The sequence below is a fragment of the Oncorhynchus gorbuscha genome, linkage group LG07, assembly GCF_021184085.1.
Source record: "Oncorhynchus gorbuscha isolate QuinsamMale2020 ecotype Even-year linkage group LG07, OgorEven_v1.0, whole genome shotgun sequence".
Classification (NCBI taxonomy): Eukaryota; Metazoa; Chordata; class Actinopteri; order Salmoniformes; family Salmonidae; genus Oncorhynchus; species Oncorhynchus gorbuscha.
Genome location: NC_060179.1, coordinates 17,591,645 through 17,607,035, shown reverse-complemented (window position 1 = coordinate 17,607,035; position 15,391 = coordinate 17,591,645). Strand labels below are relative to the sequence as shown.

General features: G+C 43.1%; 1 protein-coding gene across 1 annotated transcript in view; it reads right to left on the bottom strand.

Annotated features, from left to right (window-relative positions):
• The window catches only part of LOC124039570 (serine/threonine-protein kinase Sgk3-like), a 33,088-nt gene that overhangs the window by 16,908 nt on the left and 789 nt on the right, over positions 1 to 15,391 (bottom strand). Inside the window, 7 exon segments of the mRNA XM_046355678.1 lie at positions 538 to 595; positions 773 to 822; positions 3,472 to 3,547; positions 4,903 to 4,978; positions 5,443 to 5,515; positions 5,828 to 5,911; positions 6,108 to 6,325. Coding sequence (XP_046211634.1) covers positions 538 to 595; positions 773 to 822; positions 3,472 to 3,547; positions 4,903 to 4,978; positions 5,443 to 5,515; positions 5,828 to 5,911; positions 6,108 to 6,185 — 495 coding nt within the window. The 5' untranslated portion in view covers positions 6,186 to 6,325.

Sequence of the window (15,391 nt, the reverse complement as noted above, 5' to 3'; positions counted from 1 at the left end):
GAGAGACCTGAAAATAGCTGTGCAGCGACACTCCCCATCCAACCTGACAGAGCTTGAGAGGATCTGAAGAGAAGAATGGGAGAAACTCTCCAAATACAGGTGTGTAGCGTCATACCCAAGAAGAATTGAGGCCGTCATCGCTGCCAATGGTGCTTCAACAAAGTACTGAGAAAAGGGTCTGAAAACTTACAGTACCAGTCAAAAGTTTGGACACACCCACTCATTCAAGGATTTTTCTTTATTTTTACTATTTTCTACATTGTAGAAGACATCAAAACGATGAAATAACACATATGGAGTCATGTTATAACCAAAAAAAAGTATAAAAACAAATCAAAAGATATTTTAGACTTTAGATTCTTCAAAGTAACCACCCTTTACCTTGATGACAGCTTTGCACACTCTTGGCATTCTCTCAACCAGCTTCATGAGGAATGCTTTTCCGACAGTCTTGAAGGAGTTCCCACATATGCTGAGCACCTGTTGGCTGCTTTTCCGGTAGTGTGTATATATACTGTATTATGCATAATCACATACCTTTCCAAAGCTCCCCTTTCCGATGACTTTGAGAAAGTCAAAGTCTGTGGGCTTTGCACTAAAATGTGGAAAACATAAAAGGTAAGCAAACAAAATCAGTGACATTTTTAGAACAAATGAATGACTACGATAAGGCCTGCAAAGGTTACGTAAAAGGAAAATGACATCCAGAAAACACATTATCACAATAGAAATATCTGCAGGCCTCAATTCAACGTGAGACTGTGTAACCTACTGTGGATTTCCAGACGGTCCCAGGTTAATATTTCTGGAGGTAGAGCTGTTCTGCAAACCAGAGAGAACAGATGATCTAGGTTAAAAACGCAGACATACGTAAGCGAGGCCATAGTCTAAATCTTTATTCTACCAGAACTCTATCCTCCTGATTCCTGCTTACAAGCAAAAATGAAAGCAGGACACACCAGTGACTCGGTCCATTACAAAAAAGTGGTCAGATGAAGCAGATACTAAACTACAGGACTGTTTTGCTGGCACAGACTGGAACATGTTCCGGGATTCTTCCGATGGCATTGAGGAGTAAACCACATCAGTCACTGGCTTCATCAATAAGTGTATCAAAGGCGTCATCTCCACAGTGTTAGTGCGTACATACCCCAACCAGATGCCATGGATTACAGGCACCATCCGCACTGAGCTAAAGGGTAGAGCTGCCGCTTTCAAGGTGCGGGACTCTAACCCGGAAACTTACAAAAACTCCTGCTATGCCCTGTGGCGAACCATCAAACAGACAAAGCGTCAATACAGGGCTAAGATTGAATCATACTACACCGGCTCCGACGCTCGTCTTATGTGGCAGGGCTTGCAAACTATTACAGACTACAAAGGGAAGCACAGCCGCGAGCTGCCCAGTGACACGAGCCTACCAGACGAGCTAAATCACTTCTATGCTCGCTTCGAGGCAAGCAACACTGAGGCATGCATGAGAACATCAGCTGTTCCGGACGACTGTGTGAGCACGTTCTCCGTAGCCGACGTGAGTAAGACCTTTAAACAGGTCAACATACACAAGACTGCGGGGCCAGACGGATTACCAGGACGTGTGCTCCGGGCATGTGCTGACAAACTGGCAGGTGATTTCACTGACATTTTCAACATGTCGCTGATTGAGTCTGTAATACCAACATGTTTCAAGCAGACCAACATAGTCCCTGTGCCCAAGAACAAAGGCAACCTGCCTAAATGACTACAGACCCATAGCGCTCACGTCCGTAGCCATGAAGTGCTTTGAAAGGTTGGTAATGGCTCACATCAACACCATTATCCCAGAAACACTAGACCCGCTACAATTTGCATACCGCCCAAACAGATCCACAGATGATGCAACCTCTATTGCACTCCATACTGCCCTTTCCCACATGGACAAAAGGAACACTTATGTGCGAATGCTATTCATTGACTACATCTAAGCGTTCAACACAATAGTACCCATCAAAGCTCATCACTAAGCTAAGGAACCTGGGACTAAGCACCTCCCTCTGCAACTGGATCCTGGACTTCCTGACAGGCCGCCCCCAGGTGGTGAGGATAGGTAGCAACACATCTGCCACGCTGATCGTCAACACTGGAGCTCCCCAGGGGTGCGTGCTCAGCCCCCTCCTCACCCACGACTGCATGGCCAGGCACGACTCAAACACCATCATTCAGTTTGCAGACGGCAACAGTGGTAGGCCTGATCACCGACAACGACGAGGCAGCCTATAGGGAGGTGGTCAGAGACCTGGCCAGGTGGTGCCAGAAAAACAACCTATCCCTCAACGTAACCAAGACTAAGGAGATGTTTGTGGACTACAGGAAGAGGAGCACCGAGCACGCCCCCATTCTCATCGACGGGGCTGTAGTGGAGCAGGTTGAGAGCTTCAAGTTCCTTGGTGTCCACATCAACAACAAACTAGAATGGTCCAAACACACCAAGACAGTCGTGAAGAGGGCACAACAAAGCCGATTCCCCCTCAGGAAACTAAAAAGATTTGGCATGGGTCCTGAGATCATCAAAAGGTTCTACAGCTGCAACATTGAGAGCATGACTGCCTGGTATGGCAATTGCTCTGCCTCTTTCCGCAAGGCACTAGAGGGTAGTGCATACGGCCCAGTACATCACTGGGGCTAAGCTGCCTGCCATCCAGGACCTCTACACCAGGTGGTGTCAGAGGAAGGCCCTAAAAATTGTCAAAGACCTCAGCCACCCCAGTCAGACTGTTCTCTCTACTACCGCATGGCAAGCGGTACCGGAGTGCCAAGTCTAGGACAAAAAGGCTTCTCAACTGTTTTTACCCCCAAGCCATAAGACTCCTGAGCAGGTAATTAGATGGCTACCTGGACTATTTGCATTGTGTGCCACACCCCAACCCCTCTTTTACGCTACTGCTACTCTCTGTTCATCATATATGCATAGTCACTTTAACCATATCTACATGTACATACTACCGCAATCAGCCTGACTAACTGGTGTCTGTATGTAGCCTCGCTACTTTTATAGCCTCGCTACTGTATACAGCCTGTTTTTTTACTGTTGTTTTATTTCTTTACTTACCTGTTGTTCACCTAATACCTTTTTTACACTATTGGTTACTGCCTGTAAGTAAGCATTACATTGTAAGGTCTACACCTGTTGTATTTGGCGCACGTGACAAATAAACTTTGATTTGAAGTCTCAAATGACAACTGTACACAACACTGTTATTGTTGTAGAATGTAATAAATTGTAATAAATTAACACACATTGATAATACAATATCCAATACATAGAATACTTAATCAAGTACTCATTCATGCTAAATCAGAGCAGAGATGTTATTCAATGCTCCCTCAAGGCCATATGTGACATATTTCGTCAGTTTCAAGAGGTGACAACTAAATCCATAAAACAGTCTTATCTCCTTTCCACAGACATCATACTGTCCTGTCATCCCCTACCTTGTCATCTTCGTCCTCAGATGCGTCTGAGAAGTTTTGAGATTTGTCCATCTGCAAGAATGCTCTGACATCAGGCCTATCAGATAGATAGAGATGGAGAGAGAGGGGCAGAGTGGTCACACGTTAAGGGTCTGACTGAGACATACACAAAGACACTGCTGTTAGAGAACCACTGCTTTTAGACTCCATGTTAAACATCACTGGCTCAGGAGCAGTGTTGGGGGTATCGTGTCACAAATTACTTTTATGAGTAACATGTTACTTTTGAAATTGGGTAATATTATTACAGTTACTTTGTCAACTAACGTGTGTTACTTTCAGAATCATCTCTCTACCGGGCGCATGTTTCCTTGACCCGATCTCGACTTGTTTCCTCATTTAGTTCTCCAGCGAGTGGAGAAAGGCTGTTTGGAGAAATGTCATGACATCTAAATCCATAAAAATGTATAAACCAACCCCAACCACTCCAGTACGAATTGAATAAGGTACTTACATTCATGTTTCCATCAAAATAAGAACTTGTTCTTAACTGACTTGCCTATTTAAATAAAAATGAAGTAAAAATTATCTATATTATTATCACTGCATTGTTGGGAAAGAGCACTCAAGGTAAGAATTACACTGTAAAGTGTTAGGTCCTGTGCAAGTGGCGAATAAACTTTAAAACGTGAAATTTAGATTTTTGCCATCACATCTGTGATAGCAAGGCCCATAGAGGTCTCTCCCATCTAGTGGCAAGTGACCCTCTATACATCTCTACGGGTCTGTGTGATCTAAAACCAGAACTGGCAGCTCGAGAGAAAGATTTTGAATGAAAAGATAAGAAATCTGTACAGATTTTTGGTTTACAGTATATGGCTAAATAAGCAGCCCGTATGATAGCACAGCACTTGTAGACTAGCACAGGAAAGCATCACCACAGATGAAAGGAGAAACTAGTGATCAAACCTGAGTTAGTCTACTTACTATCTTTGGTAGAGCACACGCAGATCTTGCTCCCTCTGACAGTCAAACAAACTGTGAGATTTAGATTTTTTCCATTAAAGTAACAGAAAGTAATATAACGTGTTACTTTCCACACAAAGCAATATTGTAAAGTAATATGTTACTTTTGCGAAATGTAACAAGTAATATTTACTTTTTCAAGTAACGAATCTCAACACTGTTCAGGAGATACCGCCATGATGTGACAGGGTTACATATGCTCCCTTCTGAGCTTATCATCCCCAGATCCTAACCATAACCAACCAGATCCGAACCGTAACCAAGAGGGGAGGAAACACAAAACTGATCTTCGATTTGTTTCTATGGGTAACTTCCTACTTGTATAGGGGGCGTCACACTTGCATAAAGTGAGGCAGATCGATTTGGTTAATTTTCAATTGAATTCAATAACTTATTTAGCTAGCTGATCAGTTATACAATACTTACTGGATACTAAGCTGAGGATGTGAGACCAGTCTCTGAATGAACTCATGTAAACCTGTTCTTCTTTGCTTGATAAACTCTAAAAAAAGAAATGGACAATTTCATAAATATAATATTTGATATTGACCCGGTATCACAAATGAAAGACAACCTACAGATACACGAGCAGATATGATAGAAAGTTTTTCTGGTGTAGTTTCGTATCATCCGTAATCTAGTTTGTAATACCCAAATGAGCTAATTTGTTTACAATTTAAATAAAACAAAATAGTTGGCTGAAGGTCAGTGGAAAACAGAGGGTCTGTACTGAATTCTGATCTACTGAATACATGAGGGGTCTGTACTGAATTCTGATCTACTGAATACATGAGGGGTCTGTACTGAATTCTGATCTACTGAATACATGAGGGGTCTGTACTGAATTCTGATCTACTGAATACATGAGGGGTCTGTACTGAATTCTGATCTACTGAATACATTTTTATAATAGAGTGCAGTTACAGGCAGTATACTGTACTTTTATCAGATTAATCAATACGGTACCTGGGTCAAAGTTGTCCCCAAATATTCTCTTAGCTGGGATTTTCAAGTTCAAAGATGGAAATAGTTTCCTCAACTGCATAAATAGAAAAGACAGACAAATCAGATTATAGAAAGTATATATAGAAATAGATGTCACAGGGACCAAAATTACTCTCTACTTTCATTTTCCCAATGAATTACCTGATTTTCTAAATGTCAACTAAACATAAATCCCCACTCACAGCCTGAAAAATACTCCTTAAAACGTCGGATAAGATTCTATTTGGATTAAAATCGAGTTTTTCCCAGTTTAGTCAGCAGATCTCTGATGAAAAGGTTCAGTAAGAAAGGAAGTCTGGAGTCTCACGACAACATGCATTTATCACACTATAACACTTTCACTTACTGTGTTGTAGAGCTTGTCAAACTCTGCGTATCGCCTGAAGACAAACCACTCATGTCTTCCTACGTTGACCATCACTTTGTAAACCTGGACAAATGTAGAGGAAAACACATTTTAGTATAGACCTAGACAAACGACACAGATGCCCTACTTTCTACTGATAATAAACGCTCTCTAATAACCATTCTGTATAATGTCTATACAAGATATACTGCAGTCTGTAATACTGCCTGCTGAATAGCCGTTGCCACAGCAACACTATTATACTATACTCATTACTCACAGTGTAGCGCTTCTTCTTGTCCCTCTGCTCGTTGTAGCAGGGGATGCTGACATTGGGGAAGCTGGACTGCTCCTCCATCCTGAGCTGGAGCAGTCAGAGTTCAGAGATTTGAGGTCAAAGAGTAGGTCAGAGGTCAAGCCTCTCAGCACCCTTTCACAGCGTCCGGTCCTGGACAGAGCTCACGTGGACAACTGAACCATCCTCATCCTGGTTGACTGCTGTGGACAAGAGATGAGAGAGATGAGATTATACACTGAACAAAAATACACTGCTCAAAAAAACTAAGGGAACACTGAAATAACACATCCTAGATCTGAATGAATGAAATATTCTTATTAAATACTTTTTTCTTTACATAGTTGAATGTGCTGACAACAAAATCACACAAAAATGATCAATGGAAATCAAATGTATCAACCCATGGAGGTCTGGATTTGGAGTCACACTCAAAATTAAAGTGGAAAACCACACTACAGGCTGATCCAACTTTGATGTAATGTCCTTAAAACAAGTCAAAATGAGGCTCAGTAGTGTGTGTGGCCTCCACGTGCCTGTATGACCTCCCTACAATGCTTGGGCATGCTCCTTATGAGGTGGCTGATGGTCTCCTGAGGGATCTCCTCCCAGACCTGGACTAAAGCATCCGTCAACTCCTGGACAGTCTGTGGTGCAACATGGTGGATGGAGCGAGACATGATGTCCCAGATGTGCTCAATTGGATTCAGGTCTGGGGAACGGGCGGGCCAGTCCATAGCATCAATGCCTTCCTCTTGCAGGAACTGCTGACACACTCCAGCCACATGAGGTCTAGCATCGTCTTGCATTAGGAGGAACCCAGGGCCAACCGCACCAGCATATTGCCTCACAAGGGGTCTGAGGATCTCATCTCGGTACCTAATGGCAGTCAGGCTACCTCTGGCGAGCACATGGAGGGCTGTGCGGCCCCCCAAAGAAATGCCACCCCACACCATGACTGACCCACCACCAAACTGGTCATGCTGGAGGATGTTGCAGGCAGCAGAACGTTCTCCACGGCGTCTCCAGACTCTGTCACGTCTGTCACATGTGCTCAGTGTGAACCTACTTTCATCTGTGATGAGCACAGGGCGCCAGTGGCAAATTTGCCAATCTTGGTGTTCTCTGGCAAATGCCAAACGTCCTGCACGGTGTTGGGCTGTAAGCACAACCCCTACCTGTGGACGTCGGGCCCTCATACCACCCTCATGGAGTCTGTTTCTGACCGTTTGAGCAGACACATGCATATTTGTGGCCTGCTGGAGGTCATTTTGCAGGGCTCTGGCAGTGCTCCTCCTACCCCTCCTTGCACAAAGGTGGAGGTAGCGGTCCTGCTGCTGGGTTGTTGCCCTCCTACGGCCTCCTCCATGTCTCCTGATAGCGCCTCCATGCTCTGGACACTACGCTGACAGACACAGCAAACCTTCTTGCCACAGCTCGCATTGATGTTCCATCCTGGATGAGCTGCACTACCTGAGCCACTTGCGTGGGTTGTAGACTCCGTCTCATGCTACCACTAGAGTGAAAGCACCGCCAGCATTCAAAAGTGACCAAAACACCAGCCAGGAAGCATAGGAACTGAGAAGTGGTCTGTGGTCCCCACCTGCAGAACCACTACTTTATTGGGGGTGTCTGGCTAATTGCCTATAATTTCCACCTGTTGCCTATTCCATTTGCACAACAGCATGTGAAATATATTGTCAATCAGTGTTGCTTCCTAAGTGGACAGTTTGATTTCACAGAAGTATAATTGACTTGGAGTTATATTGTGTTATCTTTATTTTTTTGAGCAGTGTATATATGCAACATGCAAGAATTTAAAAGATTTAACTGAGTTACAGTTCATTTAAGGAAATCAGTCAATTGAAATAAATGCATTAGGTGTATAGCCAAATTCTCTAAAACGATGTTGGCAGCGGCTTATGGTATAGAAATTAACATTCAATTATCTGGCAACAGCTCTGGTGGACATTCCTGCAGTCATCATGCCAATTTCACACTCCTTTAAAACTTGAGATACCTGTGGCGTTGTGTGACAAAACTGCACAATTTAAAGTGGCCTTTTACTGCCCCCAGCACAAGGCGCACCTGTGTAATGATCACACTGTTTAATCAGCTTCTTGATATGCCATACCTGTCAGGTGGATGGATTATCTTGGCAAAGGAGAAATGGTCACTAACAGGTATGCAAACACATTTGTACACAAATGTTTTTTGGGTGCATGTGGAAAACTTATGGGATATTTTATTTCAGCTCATGAAACCAACACCTTACATGTTGCATTTTATATTTTTGTTCAGTATAGAGGTACTATAGAGAAATGATACTGCACTCTATTCCATATGAGAGAATGAGCATACCTGCTCTATCATGTTACAGTTCTGCCCAGTTCTGCCTTCTGCCCTCAAACATTGATCCTGCATGGAGCTGATTGCAGAGCACAGATTCTCAGCAGTTGTGGAGGGAGTTGTTGTTTGTAGCTACTAGCGTGACAGAGGAGAACCCACACTGTGGTCATTCAGCGTCAACAGTAGGTTACCTCATCCTGGACAGACCGACTATTAGGCTACGCTCCTACACCCCCCCCAAGAGTCTCTCCATGTTCTCTGTCGCCTACACGCCCACTCTATCCTGTTTAGTTCTTTACCTCATACCTCACTATTGTCCACCTCTATCTCATCTCACCACTATCCACCTCTTCTCATCCCCACATCACCTACTATCCACCTCTTCTCATCCCCACATCACCTACTATCCACCTCTTCTCATCCCCACATCACCTACTATCCACCTCTTCTCATCCCCACATCACCTACTATCCACCTCTTCTCATCCCCACATCACCTACTATCCACCTCTTCTCATCCCCACATCACCTACTATCCACCTCTTCTCATCCCCACATCACCTACTATCCACCTCTTCTCATCACCTACTATCCACCTCTTCTCATCCCTACCCACATCACCTACTATCCACCTCTTCTCATCCCCACATCACCTACTATCCACCTATCACCTACTATCCACCTCTTCTCATCCCCACATCACCTACTATCCACCTCTTCTCATCACCTACTATCCACCTCTTCTCATCCCCACATCATCTACTATCCACCTCTTCTCATCACCTACTATCCACCTCTTCTCATCCCCACATCACCTACTATCCACCTCTTCTCATCCCCACATCACCTACTATCCACCTCTTCTCATCACCTACTATCCACCTCTTCTCATCCCCACATCATCTACTATCCACCTCTTCTCATCACCTACTATCCACCTCTTCTCATCCCCACATCATCTACTATCCACCTCTTCTCATCTCCACATCACCTACTATCCACCTCTTCTCATCTCCACATCACCTACTATCCACCTCTTCTCATCACCTACTATCCACCTCTTCTCATCCCCACATCATCTACTATCCACCTCTTCTCATCCCCACATCACCTACTACCCACCTCTTCTCATCCCCACATCACCTACTACCCACCTCTTCTCATCACCACATCACCTACTATCCACCTCTTCTCATCACCTACTATCCACTTCTTCTCACCCCCACATCACCTACTACCCACCTCTTCTCACCCCCACATCACCTACTATCCAACTCTTCTCATCACCTACTATCCACTTCTTCTCACCCCCACATCACCTACTACCCACCTCTTCTCACCCCCACATCACCTACTATCCAACTCTTCTCATCACCTACTATCCACCTCTTCTCAACCCCACATCACCTCCTACCCACCCCACATCACCTCCTACCCACCTCTTCTCATCCCCACATCACCTACTATCCACCTCTTCTCATCCCCACATCACCTACTATCCACCTCTTCTCATCCCCACATCACCTACTATCCACCTCTTCTCATCCCCACATCACCTACTATCCACCTCTTCTCATCCCCACATCACCTACTATCCACCTCTTCTCATCCCCACATCACCTACTATCCACCTCTTCTCATCCCCACATCACCTACTATCCACCTCTTCTCATCCCCACATCACCTCCTACCCACCTCTTCTCATCCCCACATCACCTCCTACCCACCTCTTCTCATCCCCACATCACCTCCTACCCACCTCTTCTCATCCCCACATCACCTACTATCCACCTCTTCTCATCCCCACATCACCTACTATCCACCTCTTCTCATCCCCACATCACCTACTATCCACCTCTTCTCATCCCCACATCACCTACTATCCACCTCTTCTCATCCCCACATCACCTACTACCCACATCACCTACTATCCACCTCTTCTCATCCCCACATCACCTACTACCCACATCACCTACTATCCATTCCCCATCCTCTCTTCAGCCCCTCTCTCCAAACAGATGCACTCAGAGCTGCATGACTTCACTCTTCTTCCCGCTCCTCCTCTTCTCACATACAGCTCACACACACCTGCTCGTCCCCCCCCCCACCCGAAACACACACACACTCCTGCTCACCTACCATCCACCTCTTCTCATCCCCACATCACCTACTATCCACCTCTTCTCATCCCCACATCACCTACTATCCACCTCTTCTCATCCCCACATCACCTACTATCCACCTCTTCTCCACACACTCCTGCTCGCCCCCTCCCCCCACACACTCCCGCTCGCACGCTGGGCCTGTGACATTCTCCCTGGCTCCTGTCACAGCATGGAGGACTGGGAGGTATTTATAGATAACCTTCCGCTGGCTCTTTGAAGTTTGAAGCACACAGGCTAGGTAGAGACCTGTAGGAAGCTGCCCAGTGGGATCCCCAAGACAGGAAGAGGTGCCATTGTAGTGAACACTCTAGAGAGGTAGTAGTAGCCTATTATGAAATCACCTTGAAGACCTGATTGAGAAAAGAGAAATTCATCAGCCTCAATCAAAGCCTATTGATGCCTTGAAACGATATGGAGAAATTACAAAATGCCACCTCAATCAAATGTATTTTCTTCATGTTAAAATGTGTTAATGTTGATATGCTGCAAGGCTCAATATTAAATGTTCAATGTCTGCTTTAAAAAAATGTTACCCATCAACAAATAGAGGTGCCCTTCTTTGCAAGGCATTGGAAAACCTCCCTCGAATCCGTTTTTAGAAATTCACTGCTCGACAGAGATCTTACAGATAATTGTATGTGTGGGGTACAGAGATGAGGTAGTCATTCAAAAATCATCTTTAACACTTTTGCGGTCTATGCAACTTATTATGTGACTTGTTAAGCACAGTTTTACTCCTGAACTTATTTTGGCTTGCCATAACATTTAAGCTTCTTTGTTTTTTATTCATTTGTAAAAATGTCTAAAAACATAATTCCACTGACGTAAAATCTCAATTGAATAAATGTTCAATTCAGACCGTAACATAAAACTGTGAAAAGTCAAGGGGTGTGAATACTTTCTGAAGACACTGCACATGCGATCAGAGACCAGCAGCCTTCCATTGTCAATACCAGTGATAATAATTCATGTTATTTTGTGAAGTGGTTCCTTGCATCATACAACACAATTTTCAGCCACCTTTTTGGCCCACAGTGTTACAGAATTGGTATATATATATTTTTTTTGGGGGGACAAGTGACTTGAGCTTTCATACAAGTAATAAAAACAAATCAGTCCTAAGAAAGTTCATGTCAAGCACTATGCTGGTTAATTGCTGATCGTGTTGTGTCTGTTTTCCTGTTCGAAACAAAGCTTTTTGTTTGGTGGCGTGACACTGACTTGTCCTTTGTTTCATAGTGAGGTCAGCTAGCATGTTAAGTAATTTCTTTCAGACCTTGCCATTCAGTGCTCAGTGTAGTCTACAACATGCTGGCTCTCTCCCACACAATAGCTCCCAGTTAACTGTGCTGTACTGAAAGTCTTGACAGAGATAATTCAACACTTCCCAGTAAACTGTGCTGTACTGAAAGTCTTGACAGAGAGATAATTCAACACTTCCCAGTAAACTGTGCTGTACTGAAAGTCTTGACAGAGAGATAATTCAACACTTCCCAGTAAACTGTGCTGTACTGAAAGTCTTGACAGAGAGATAATTCAACACTTCCCAGTAAACTGTGCTGTACTGAAAGTCTTGACAGAGAGATAATTCAACACTTCCCAGTAAACTGTGCTGTACTGAAAGTCTTGACAGAGAGATAATTCAACACTTCCCAGTAAACTGTGCTGTACTGAATGTCTTCACAGAGAGATAATTCAACACTTCCCAGTAAACTGTGCTGTACTGAAAGTCTTGACAGAGAGATAATTCAACACTTCCCAGTAAACTGTGCTGTACTGAAAGTCTTGACAGAGATAATTCAACACTTCCCAGTAAACTGTGCTGTACTGAAAGTCTTGACAGAGATAATTCAACACTTCCCAGTAAACTGTGCTGTACTGAAAGTCTTGACAGAGATAATTCAACACTTCCCAGTAAACTGTGCTGTACTGAAAGTCTTGACAGAGAGATAATTCAACACTTCCCAGTAAACTGTGCTGTACTGAAAGTCTTGACAGAGATAATTCAACACTTCCCAGTAAACTGTGCTGTACTGAAAGTCTTCACAGAGAGATAATTCAACTCACGTAGTAGTAAAGATGCATAAAGGGAGAAAGCCTCTTAAAATGCACAAGTGCAACTGAGAGACCTTCAGTTCCAGTCTCCCCCCCCCCCTCCCATCACACCCACAAAGAGCAGAGCAGAGAGCCCATAGGCTTGACTGGGATATTATAAACAAATATTCTCCCACTGGGCTCGTTTCAAAATCAAATCATGCAAGCAAGGCAAAATGACTGAGCATCCCGAGGCAGAAGAGCTTTTTAACATTCCACAAATACTTTTGTTCAAATGAACCTAAGCTATAACATACTCCTTCATCTGGAATGCAGAACATAAAGTCCTGACCAATCCGCATCCTCAAACCAATATCACAAGAACAATCACATAAGGGGAAAGTAGAGGTTAAGTTCATGTTCAGGGGTTTTAGGTCACTAAATAAATACATTTTCTGTTTAATGTATCATCACATTCAGAAAACAAACACATTCACTGCTGATCGCCAGATGTTGCACGCCACGTTTCAACACTGGGCTTGAATTAACTTGTGCTGACAAGCTCAAATATGTTACTATCAAAAATAGCCCTCTTCCTGGTTTGTTCAAACACACACATCCTTGCCTGTGGAAAATCCTCTGAGGATGTTGAACAACCTGAATGGCATTATCATTAGTCTCAGCAGCCCGATGTGTCTTGTCAGCGGTCAGACCTAGAGGTCAGGAAACTCTGGATAAACAGCAGTGAAAGACCAGCCAGGAGAGCCATGTCAGCTGCTGTAGACATTGGGGGACATAGCCTAACTAAACAAGAGTGTCCTCTTTTCTGCTGGTATAAAAGAATGGAAATGCAGTACAAGGATGGCCATGGAAATAGGCATTTGACTTTACTGAGCCATTTCAATTGCTGTTTTTATGAATAGGACTATGTGTTGTTTAATTGGTGAGAGATCTATTTGTTATGCCACAGTCTGGATTATTTCTAAAGGACCAACTACGCCATTGTTAGCCGGTGGGCTATAAATTCACACAGAGACACTCATCTACAATACACAAACATCCTCCCAGGGAAGAATTGATAATGACAAAGCTTTCTCTAAAAAAAAGGAGGAGCGAGAAAGCATCTGGACTAATGCCTAACCAGCAGTCCAATACAGACGCCTCAAACCTTCAGTGTTGATTAACAAACAACACTGGCTGTCCACAGCTAGCTGAGGAACTCTGTACTACTACTACTACTACTACTACTACGCACTCACATAACTTCTCTTAACTCTACTTCTCAGGCTTGCGAAGTATGGCTGTAAACAGCACCACTGAGAACTAACAGAACAAAACTTGATGAGTGAAACTACAGTATTTGGACACTGGCACATTTAGTCTGCAAATAGGCCTAACAGTTGAAAATATAGAACTGACATTGGTGTATTGAGACTGGTGGATCTATCACACGGCAGTCATTTTAGGGTGTGTTTCCTGCCCCCCCCCCCCCCATTCATGGTTATGTTTAACAAACCATACAACTCGGAACATTTTACAAACACACATTTACTGGAAAAACTGTGCAGATGCAACATTTTGTAACAGAATTTCAGTAAAATCTCCTTCAGTTAAAAAAAAAAAGTTTTCCAAAAAAAGATATGTTCTGAATTAAGTTTCAACTATGTCTTCATAAAGAATGGGGTGTCAGCTATGGTGTGACACATTGACTTTGAAAACATCTCTTTGGGTTATTAAACAGTAAGTGAAGTGGATTTACACCCAGTAACAGAATTGCTGTAATTTAATTTCTTCCCTTGGGTGAATGTATAAATATGAATGTCATTATTTTCATGGTGATGTATCCTAAATAGGTACACAAAAGGTACACATATGCAATATTATCCTTTGCATATTTGGGTATTATTCTACACCCTGGGTAATTGTTTTAATGAGCTCTGCCCCCAAACAAGACCAAATTTGGTTGATCCAGACTGGACCAAATCTGAACCAATCATAGATGTCTATGTTTCACAATTTTGGACATCAAAGTACAAATACAGTAGAGTACAGTGCACTAGAGCACAGCACACTAGAGTGCAGTATAGTGTACTCAGCTCTAGTGTGCTCTGCTATGTACTCTACCTTTCTTAACTGTACTCTGTGCTGTGCTTTAATGTACTGTGAACCCAATTGTGGTTTGTGAACATTGATTTCCCATTTCAGCCAATTGTATTTCAGAAACTCTGTTACCAATTTTTCGTAAATTCCGTTACCGAAACAAAATGTATATAAGTAAAATTATATATATACACACACAACTAATTAATAGGTTTTCCTTTACCTGTTACTTCTGTCAACTTTCATTACCCTCCCTCCTCAGGAGGGAGAAAAATGTGAAATTATCTTAAAGAGATTTGGGTTTTTGGTACTGGAATTTCAAGGTACAATGTTTCCTAAACTTGCAGAAGGCATAAAAATGTATCCAAAAATAAACGTACTGTAAGTGTTGATAGAAGTTGGCAGGGTTCTTTACTTCAACAGTATTGTCTTTTGATGTATTTATAATACCTTTTAATACTTTGTTGGTAGATGTTTTCCATCTGTTTGACCAGATAGCAAAGCCTTTGCTTATTCCAAATGTGTAGGATGGAAAAAGTTTTTTTTTAATGTATAGCTTAAATAAAAATAATGATAAAAAGACAACTTTCAATTGACATGCTCCTATGAACTTCACATGCCG